This window comes from Hippocampus zosterae, chromosome 5, assembly GCF_025434085.1.
Source record: "Hippocampus zosterae strain Florida chromosome 5, ASM2543408v3, whole genome shotgun sequence".
Lineage (NCBI taxonomy): Eukaryota > Metazoa > Chordata > Actinopteri > Syngnathiformes > Syngnathidae > Hippocampus > Hippocampus zosterae.
In genome coordinates this window covers 19,390,237-19,401,241 of record NC_067455.1, presented here as the reverse complement: position 1 = coordinate 19,401,241, position 11,005 = coordinate 19,390,237, and the positions used below count along the sequence as shown (strand labels likewise).

Genomic DNA, 11,005 nt, shown 5'->3' with positions numbered 1-11,005 from the left:
GAATGACGATATTTTGGATTAATAGGACATAGCAATTTCAACAATTATCACACCATCTTTAAAAGAAAACATTCATACATTCATCATAAGTACATTACTGTAGTATAGTATCATTTCATTTCAATTTCAATTGCTGATGATGATGATGATGCTAAAGCTCGAGATAAAGAAATCAGTGTACCGGGCGGGTGTTATGTTTGTATCATCCTGCGATGTAATTCTATTGCTAGTGGAATTGCAAGCTAATTATATCTGTAATAAACAAATGCTTATAAATGTTGAATGGCTTAAAAAAATAGATAAAAATGGAAGTACATTAATATTTTCGATTTCAACCAATGTGGAACAAGACATTTTCATCACACTGCAAGAACACTGAAAAAAAATTTCAAAGAAAAGTAGGACTCGGACACACTCGGCCACATACTACTTGGGGAGTCATGCAGTGCACCGTTCAAGGGTAACCAAGAAATTACTTCTAACTTTATTATTCTTTCTTAATCTGTTTATAAATATTTATGATTTACCAAAGCCACCCTGACTTGCAGCTCCAGTTCCAAAGTAGTCATCGGTTGGGAAATGAGAGATAGCATAGACGGGAGATTTGTGACAGAGCAGAGCATGAAACCCATCAGTTGATGAGTGGAAATCCCTCCTTTCTAATTAATAGAGGTACACAGGCTAGAGGGATAAGGAGGATCAGGGAAATGAAATCAGCTAGAAGATACCATCACTCATTTCTGAGGTCCATTGTCACACTTCAGAATCTGCTGTAATGAATCACTCAAGCATTCCACAGATACATTTGAATGGTGAGTGAAAATTCATTGTCCGGTGGAGAACATTCGATAAGGATCTTTTCTCTTTCCTCTTCTTCTTGAGCCTCGTCTCCCCGGCTTTTGTCAAAGTGCCCTCTGATCAAAAAGCAAAATCAAGGCTCCAGCAACAGGTGCACATTCTGAAAGGCCGGCAAACTGCAAGTGGACTGGAAAGCTATCTTGGATGTGAAGAATGACCCAATAAGTTTCAAGGGATTTGCTCCATGGGGTCGTTTGAGAAAGTCGTGCACTGACATGCTGCAGACTTTACTCAGTTACAAATCTCATTTGATAGAATCATTTTCCTTCCCACTATACTTCACGGTACTGGCCCTACTTTGACTAGTTCTACTTCTACTTCTCACTAATTACTAAAATTAGGCCAGAGAACAATATGTAGAGGGGCAAAAGCATCACTGCACCATATGATTAGTGTGTGTGTGTGTGTGGGTGCGTGTGTGTGCGTGTGCGTGTGCGTGTGCGTGTGCGTGTGTGTGTGTATGTGTGTGTGTGTGTGTGTGTGTGTGCGCGCGTGTGCGTGTGCGTGTGCGTGCGCTTCCTATTTGGAAGCATCACTTTGACAACATATATTCACATTCATTTATGACCGGTGTGATAAAAGTAAGATGTCACTCCATCAGTGAGATTGGTCAGGGTTGGGGCGGCCTGATTTTTGGTCTGTAAGGTGTAGTTGCTCTTTTACCATGAAACTTTATCCTTCCGTGCCCTGCTATGCCCAGCCCTGCTTTCTGTTTTTACAACGTTTAATTATTGCATGTGAAGACTTTTACTTTGCCACTTTCGTCTCCTGTCTACTTCTGGGTCCGAATCCTGCTCCTCAAATCACAGATTCAGGCACTGTCATGATGAAGTAAGGACTATAACCTCACCCATAGCCGTGAGCTGTGGGTTATGACTAAAAGATTGTGGGTATAGATTGTGGTATTGTGGAGTCCAGGTTCTCCCATAGAGACAGCATGAACATTTTGATCATCTAGGAGGGGTTAGACTAGAGGGGCTGATCAGATGGCTCAGGCATCTCTTTAGGATGTCTCCTGCATGGACACCTCCCTGGTGACGTGTTCCGGATACGCCCCACTGGGAGGAAGCCCTGTGGCTGACCCAGTACACGCGAGAGAAACCATGTCTCATGGTTGGCCTGATCTTGGGATCCCCCAGGAAGAGCTGGACAAAGAGGTTGGGGAGAGGGAACCTTGCCTTGTCTGCTAAAGTTGCCCCTGATAAGCAGAAGAAGATCGATGGATGGATGGATCGGTCCATCGAAATACGGATAGACAGACAGATAAAGTACTTCTGGAAATGACAAGATTGAGATTCAACAGGTTTAAAAGCAGGTCAAATATCAAGTGTTGCATTAAGCGAAGTAGATGAAAAGAATTACTGTGGTACCTTCTTCCCTTTGGAACTGCAGCTTTATTAGATACCAAGATGTTGGTCGCAATCAAGTAGGTCGATAGGATCTTAAGGACGAAGAAAATAACTCACTCTGTGCAATCAATGTTACTTGTCTCTTTCCCTTTTAAGGGTTAGAATTAAGGACAAAGTTAAATTAAGGTGAAGGATTAGCCTGAGGCATGATGATTCCATTACACTTACCTCTCATTAACTTTTATTTATCAAGCATCATATTATTTCAATGTGATTTTATAGTTTTACATTTTCGACTGGTCTCTTCTTTTAACCTAAATTATCTTGCAGGTGTCTGGTTTTGTGAGGAAATGACATGAAAGAAAAAAATGGATATGTCTACTTTTGCATTTGAGCTCTTCAACTGTCTTCTGTCACCTGTCTTTTGCCTTTGGCTTGGTTTTCTTTCCAAGGATGATTAAAACGTTTCCGCTTTGTACGTAGTTCAATACAACCTTGTTGACCAATGAGCTGATGTAATACACTATATATTTTTTTCAAAGCTTTTTTCCTGTTGATTTTCCACTTCCAGTCTTGTATCGAACCATAATAATTTAATATACAGACTCTCAAAGTCTGCATATGAGATATGGATATAATTGTATGTTACTTTTTAATTACAGGAAAAATCTAACTTGTAGATGATGGGCTGGAAGGTGCCATTGCATTGTTATTTTTTTTTCATCCTCGTTTTCTGATTATGTGAGCTGGGCTCCTTTGCTAAGCGATGATAAGCAGAATTTCCATGTTCTCTGCATAATTAATCCATCTTTGCCTCTCTTCATGCCAACTCTGGCGTTATCGCCTGCACATGCCTGAATTGCAAAAGAATCCTCTCTTCAATTGGAACTTATTGATATTCTTTAAAAAAACCTGCAAATCCCCAAATTTAAGCCACAGATTGTTAAATGGATTAATTTCGCGGCAATCGCAGGCATCTAACAGGGAGACAGGCAAGGCAAATTGAAAGTGACTCCTGTTTGTGGAGTTTTAGTCCCAAATGATGGGGTTTAATGGCATGTTTTTATTTCTAGTGTAAAATTACCATTTATTTGCATGCCATAAAATACTTTTATACGCTTGAAAATTCAGAGGAATTCCTTTCAATGGCTGTCTTTGGCTTTGTGATAACAACTTCAGCTTCCCACATCTGGACGCTTTTGATACTGGGTGAAAGGAATGTCTGAATATTTAAAATGTTTATCTGTTTTCATCAATGGTTTCACCATTAAGGATGGCAGTGCCGTTTGCATGGGGCTTGGCAGATGTAGATTTATTCTCTGAGCTGTCTACGGCCTGCCTTTCTCTGAATATGTTGCATTTTTCCATTTTACAGTGCACTGATGCCTCTGCATATGTAATAAAGCAGCAGACACACTTATAAAATACATCTACAGACTTTATTACGATGGTGTTTTCCGGTGTGGGTGTCGCATATGAGTAAAGGGATCAGGTTGGGATGGATTCACAAAGCATATAGAATCTATAGACACCATAATATACTTGACCATTCAGAAATAAATAATACAATATCACAAAAAAAATCTAAATACAGCTAAATACGATGTTTGGTTGACATAACAATGGTGAGGAAGGAGATGGTGGAAATATATAGAGCTACACTACAAAATTTGTCATGGATATTTTCACTAAAGTCTGGTGATGCGTGCAGTTAATGGGAAAACAACGTCATTTTATTTTGAGTAGATTAAGTATCAAAACCTGTTTTAATATACGTGTAGATACAGCGGAAGCACGGCAGAAGCACATTGTAAGAAAATAATGACTTGCATTACCATTTTATTTTCTTTCATTCATAAAATATTTCAATATTTCAATTTTTTAAACATGTTCGTGTTTAAACATATTGTTGTGTGAAGATACTTGCATAAATGTTTCTGCAAATAAGTCTGACTTAAAAAGTAGCTCATTCAAGCGTTTTTTTTAAATGGCAAAAAGCATATTTCATTTTTGCGTGTGCATCCCTCAGTTCCAAAGCATGCTTTGTGGGGCCACTGAGGCCACACCTCCTGGTTATTCATTATCTCCCAATGCACTCAGTGAGTACCGGTATTCCTTTTATCATACTGTAGCACAGGTTTTTTTTATTTGTCTAAAATCATGCATGTTGCAGCAGCATTGCAACATGAATATCATTTGTTTATTTCATTAATTTAATGAACACACAGGACACAAATTAAGGAATGCTGAAGAAGAATCTTTGAAAGTGCCCATCTTCGAAGAGCTTCAAAATTCCAGGGCTAAACTTCCTATACTGGACCCCCCTCCCCCCCTCCCCACTCCTTTCTAATATTAAACCAATATAACTTTATCAAGCTTTCAACTTAGTATTTCAACACTATGAAAGACAAAAAAGAGACAAGTTCAAAGTATTATTTACAGCTCTCTTATCGGGTGTCTTTTAAGAAAAGAGGCGGTTCCAACCATTCACTTAAGTGCTAATGCGACAGGCTGCATTCCTTCACTTTCAACTGTCTGATCAATGTTCTCTCTTAAGGGGGCATCAGTTATTTAAACTAATTATGTCCTTCAAAACGAAATAGGGTATTTAGTAATTTAATCCGTTAAAAGGCCGTTGTTATCCCCCGGAGGTGTTTCAGTCTCAGATTTCACCACATAACAGGACACTGAGATTAGCAGTTTTCGAATATGCTCCCCTGTTTCTTTCTCCCTCCGATTTCATTTATTTACAGAGTTACAGTCATTTCTAATGGGGAGGACATGTTCTATCCCTCCAAACTTATTTTTTTTCTATTGTCGCTCCTCGCTTGTATTCTTCTGGTGTAAACTTGGTGGATTAGTGATATTGTTGATTTTTATTTTTTTTTTAAACATAGATGTGGACTTTTTCAGCATTCTATATTAACATTTTATGTTAGTAGTAACAGACATGATATTTGGAAAGAAATGGTGGGTTGGGATGTGTGGCTGGGGGTGCGAGACAGTGATGTAGAGAATAAAGCCTCTTGGAAAGAAGTGCCATTGAGGCCTCCAGGCCCGCGGGTGGTTTTAGCAGCTTAGCCAGCAGAGTGGGCACTCTCTCAGACATCTGTTTGCTTGCTGCTGCAGGAGCTGCAGGTCTGCCGGATGGAAGGGCTCAACCGCAACCTGCATCATAGCAAGAGTAACTCCAATTTACGCATATAATAACTATTAAAAACTGTCATTCACATTGAAGTACTGTTCTATCAGAACCCGAAGGTGATTTCTTGAGACCGGTGGCACAGGCCCTGTGTGCGCACACAGACACAAACACAAACACACACATGCACACATGAGCACACACTCACTCCTTTGGAGACAAACCAATCCCCAACAGCCAGAGGGTGTCACCATAGCAGGCAAAATCATAACACTGCTGTCCAACTTTAGCTGCTGAGGCGGCTCTTTTAGGGTGGACTTCCTGTCCGAGGGATAGCTGTCACTCCCAGTGCCACCGGACATGTGTGAGCTCCTCAAAACCATTTGTCACGGCCAACACTGTGACATACATGCTGTACAGGCAGCAGAGCTGCTCACTTGCGTGCGGTCTAAAAGGGAGCATGCAGCTGTAAGGATTTCATCTAATATTTCATTCAGGATAAAGTAACAAGCTAATACAGAGTGTTGCCGCTTTAACCTCTTTAATCTTGACGAATTTTAGCGTTTTGTGAAGTTTTTTAAATATCAATGGAGCAAAAAATACAAACTACTCTTTATAATTTGATCTATGTCTCATAACAACTGTGTGGAGAGGGCATTTTCATTATCAGTCCAATAAACAATTTCTTTTGTTTTTTTTTTCAGATTCGTAGTCATGAGTCATAAGTTGCTTGCCATCAAACAACTGTGTTTATGATCGAGCATTTCTCGTACAATATGGACAGTAATTAAAACATTCTGATCTCATTATATTTGTGTCATTAGCCACCATAGTATATCACGACAGAATATGAGTCTGAAATTAAAAGTAAAATGTGGTGACAGATTTTCATCTTGTATCTTCGTAATTTACATGAACATGATTGGCCTCCTCTTTGTGTTTACCTCTTCAGAAAGTATAATTTTTGTTCTCTCATTGAGAAAATACTGAGCAAATGTATTAACTTCATTGAAGTCCTAAAATTAAAAATACAGTACATAACAATATTTAGTTTAACATTTAGAGTTTTAACCCCCCACCCCAACTATTACTCCCCCTTGAGTTAACCATACAATAATTTAAGCCACAAATATAACAAGTTGCCTGGACTGACTTTCTTTTTTCTTTGCTCTATTCACTTGCATGCATTGTGAAAGCCCAATGGAGTAAATAAATATAGTTGCAATAATTGGGAAATCAGTTATGTGGTGTAAATAAACACATGACTGCAATGGAACGAAACTTTGTCAATAAATACTAAGATGGTGCAATGAGACAGCTGTGGGTGAGCCACTTATACACTTGTCAAATACTGAGCATGATGCTGCCACAGACAACACACCTTCTCTTGGCAGTTGTAATCAAATGATTTAGCACATCAAATCAACCTTTCCCCTAATAATCTGATTATGTGGCTACGCTGTGTAACATCCCAACAGCATACAGTATACCTTAACCTATTAATATGACCAACCTTGTGTCAGTGATTTCCCCTGCGATGGAAACAGTATTATGTTAATTATCACAACCATCTGGTTTGAGCAATTAGGTCCAAAAAAAAAGAAGAAAAAAAGCCTTCTCGCTGGTGTAGATTCATAGCTGTCAATCACGCATCGCTTCAAACAAGTCACTGAGGCTCAGGAACAGCAGAGAACAACCATGCTGCAGTCACAGGATTTAGAAGTGGCGTTAAATTAATCTTCAGCTGGCAATTTTTCTCTCTCTCATGCAAAAAGCATTTGCTCTACCATATATTATTATTGATTTGGATGAGTACGAATATGATCAGTCGACAGTGCGCTATTTGTGGGTCTGTTGATAGTCTAATATTTGATCTTATGAAATGTTTCAAAGATTGCATTTCTAATTGTGTAAATAAAATACCTGTTATTTTGTAAGATTTGCTAAAAAAAACAAAACAAATTGTTCATAAATCATAATTTTTAAAAAAAATCAATCATCCTATCAATCACATATACAGGAATGACAAGTGAATTGGTGATTATACTTTTAAATCTATTTGTAATGTCAATTCATACATTGTGCATACTTCACCAGTTAACAACACTCATGGTTTTAACGGCAATGATTTACTGTTTACGACTGCCATGGCCATTTGGCTCATAATGTGGCATATGCAAGGAAAGAATTAAAGAAAGCTTTTACTTGGAACTGGAGCCACCAGAGGATAGAGGGGGAGCACAGGATGAGAAGGCTTGCAAAGCAGATGCTCTTATGGAGGTGAACCACCACTGACCGTCTGTCACATGAATTATTCCGTAGTTTTAGATTCCATTCCAAAGTTGTAGAATTAGGTTATGAGATAATTTCACAGGCCACTTGCTTGTCTTCCTTTGCAGTCCAACAGGCTAATTGAAAAGAGTGATTTCCAGTTTGGGCAACTATTCAGAACATCGGAGTCAATCTCAGAATATTGAAGGGGCTGGGTTTTTTTCTTCCCCTCGTATTTTTAAAAATACTTTTTATAGGCAGAAGTGTCTATCACTTACAGCGTCACTTATTGAATATGAATTACATTTTAAAAAATAATAGCACATCCTTATTCAAGGAATATCCCTCTGTATACATATACAGTAGATATCAATTTCATTGAAACATGTAAGGACGGTATTCCCAATTTGCAATGAAATTTAAACATTGGATCAAACTTAAGAGTGCATTGTGTATGGGAACAAATGGCCAAAATATGACAAAAATATGATTTATATTATCGTTTTGTGGTTACCACGAGACAGCATTTGTTGTTTATTTTATTTTAATTGGGGGTGGGTGTCTCCAAATTTCCTTTGTGTGCATTAACAAATACAGCAAATAAAACGTGGGGTTGCAATGTCAATTTAACTGGTTCATACAAACATTGCATATTTGCTGACATGTTCGGATTCTGAGTCTCATATCATCATTATTATTATTATTATTTATGCATTTCAGTGTGATGTGACAGACTTTTTTTTTAATATCTACGGTTATTTGCTAAGAATATCTCCTACCAAACTTCAGTTAGAAATAAGGAAAGTTCACCGAGCCACGGCTACGGTCGCCGATGAGGAACAAACGTAATCTTCAAACAAAAGCGCCAAACGTCTTCACTTCCACAGTCAGAGCACGCGGACCGCGGCGAAGCTCAGCTGCCTCATTATAGAAAAAAAGCGAGAGGGAGAGAGAGAGAGAGAGAGAGAGAGAGAGAGAGAGAGAGACTGCGAGCATTAGAGACTCAGAGAGAGAGTGAAAATAGAGAGGGGCAAAGCCAAAGCCAGAGCCAGGGAGAACAGAAAGATAAAGCGAACACAGACGAAACGATAGACGTAAAAAAGAACATAAAGAAGTATATAGCCGCTTTTTCCCCTTTTCCCCTTCTCAGATACCTTTAGAAAAAAACGGGGGGAAAAACTGCTTGGATGACCCAAAACCTTTCGCTCTGTCAACACTACACCTGGATTCACTGACCGGCCACGCAGCAGGCATGTCCCGAAGGAAGCAGAGCAATCCCAGGCAGATCAAACGTAAGTTAATTTGTTTTCTTGGCTTTGTAGCGTTTGCTCGATATTATAGACGCTATGAATCGGCTCCAATGTAACCATTCACGTAACAGTGAACGCGCTTCCCTTGCACTTAATTGTGTCTGTTCGAAAGAGGTGAGTTCCGGTCCAAATCTCGTGGTGCCGCCCCGTGGCTCAAAAGTTTTACTCAAGGTGTAAGTTGCCCGAGTACAGCTAGTTTGCTCTGGGCGGCGTGTTCCTACTTTAATTTAGTTTCCATCCACAAGTATGCATCCTGTGTCAGTGCATCAATTCAGTGTGTGCATCCTCATTTGGGTCGCCAACATGAAATTGGATATACATGTGCTCCAAAAATGTTACAGAGTGGTTTCAAATATCGGAGACAATTGCTGTTCAATTTTACTATTATATGCTTTAATTGCCACACACACACACACAGGCACGCACAGGCACGCACGCACACACACACACACACACACACACACACACACACACAGGCACGCACAGGCACGCACAGGCACGCACACACATTAAAGCATACACGCAGACGCACACAAAAAGACAGACAGACACACACACGCGCACACACTGACCCTCACGTGCAAGTGTGTGTACCTGACTTAATAGACACAGATTATACTGGAGAGCTTTTTTAATTAATGCTGTTTGACGACAATGGTGTCAGATACATATATCCAGTCATGTATGTAGATTATTTTTCATTCACGAAATACATATTTTACAAAAACATATTTTAATTGCAAGTCACTAAGTGTATTGGAGAGATACCTTACTGCAATTTTATTTAATTCAGTCTTTTGTGTGGTGTGTGTAAAGGCACACATCTCAGGCCTACTATTTGAAATTACAATACAGCCAAATCTCGAGATTGTTTTTTCCCTTCTTTTTATTACCTTATTCCTTTTATAAATCCGATTTATTGTTGACCTAGCTAAATTGGAGTAGTTCAACTGTCACACTCGCATACTGGCGCATCAGCATTCTTCAATCTTAAATAGAGTTGACGTGTGTGTTCAATAAGGATGTTGAGTGTGTTGGTGTTGCTTTCACACTGCTGCATGAGGTTAACGCACTGTAATTGGAGGTCACAATATCAAAATTCAACTCCAAATAATTTGTCTTGAACATGCAATACATTTGATTCTTCACCATCACAACGATTTCAAACAAGGGACTAAAGACACAGAGGGGACATAAAGGAAAAACACTTGTTTAAATAACGCATGTGTGTTAGCATTTATTTGCATACATGCTGCATGCACAAGTTGGACACATATAAAGATATTAAATAGCTTTTCATTACTTTTGTACAGCAAAATTGAGCCTCAGAGAACTGAGTGCCATTTTGCCATTCATTCTTATTATGTTTGATTTCTTTTAATTAGGCCTTGATTTAGATTTTACATTTCAACATAAATGATAATTTGTCAGCACTTTCAACACATATACCATATTAAAACATTTGTGGGATTTTACATTATATTGGATTATATTTCCCATTCCAATTTTTTTACTCACTGTAACTTTTTCCCTTATACTGAGATATAATTCACTGTATGTACAGGGCCTTACAACAAATTGGAATTTCACTCTCGATTCCATCAGATCAAAAGAGAAAAAACATTTAGGGGAAAAGGTTAAGTACAAGTAAGATCAATGTATATTTATTGATTTATTGGGTTGTTTTTTTATGGTCAACTGAATATAGTAAAGCCGTATAACACATCAAGTTAACTGTAAAATGCAACCGTGTGTGACACAATGGACCTGCTCGTCTTTGAGCCAATCCGATTGCAGCACCCAAATGTTGTTGTCAAGCGAAGGAAACCGAACATTTGTGTTGCAGCATTGTGACCCGGCCGTGTGTGAATTAATATGTCATGTGTAAGATCATGTTCATGTGCAGCGGGTGTGCGGCTGTATAATCAAGCTCTAGTTGCCACCAGAAAGGTCGCGAGGAGCCTAGATCCTCTCTCCTACCCCGGGAACTCTGGGGAAAAGCCACTGCATAGAAAGTCAGCGGAGACAGTCATTCTAAAGGACAAAAAGGTTGTTGGGCACAGTGCCCCCACCTC

The 11,005-nt window shown here is 39.0% G+C and overlaps 1 protein-coding gene across 3 annotated transcripts in view; it reads left to right on the top strand.

The window, feature by feature from the left end:
* The first annotated feature begins 8,496 nt into the window (after positions 1 to 8,496).
* The window catches only part of zfpm2a (zinc finger protein, FOG family member 2a), a 122,853-nt gene continuing 120,344 nt past the window's right edge, over positions 8,497 to 11,005 (top strand). For 2 of the 3 annotated variants that reach the window (XM_052064632.1, XM_052064630.1), the window contains exon 1: positions 8,498 to 8,912. In XM_052064632.1, coding sequence (XP_051920592.1) covers positions 8,873 to 8,912 — 40 coding nt within the window. In that variant the 5' untranslated portion in view covers positions 8,498 to 8,872. Of the gene's footprint in view, positions 8,913 to 11,005 lie in introns of all 3 variants that reach the window. The other variant, XM_052064633.1, reaches the window with a different exon arrangement.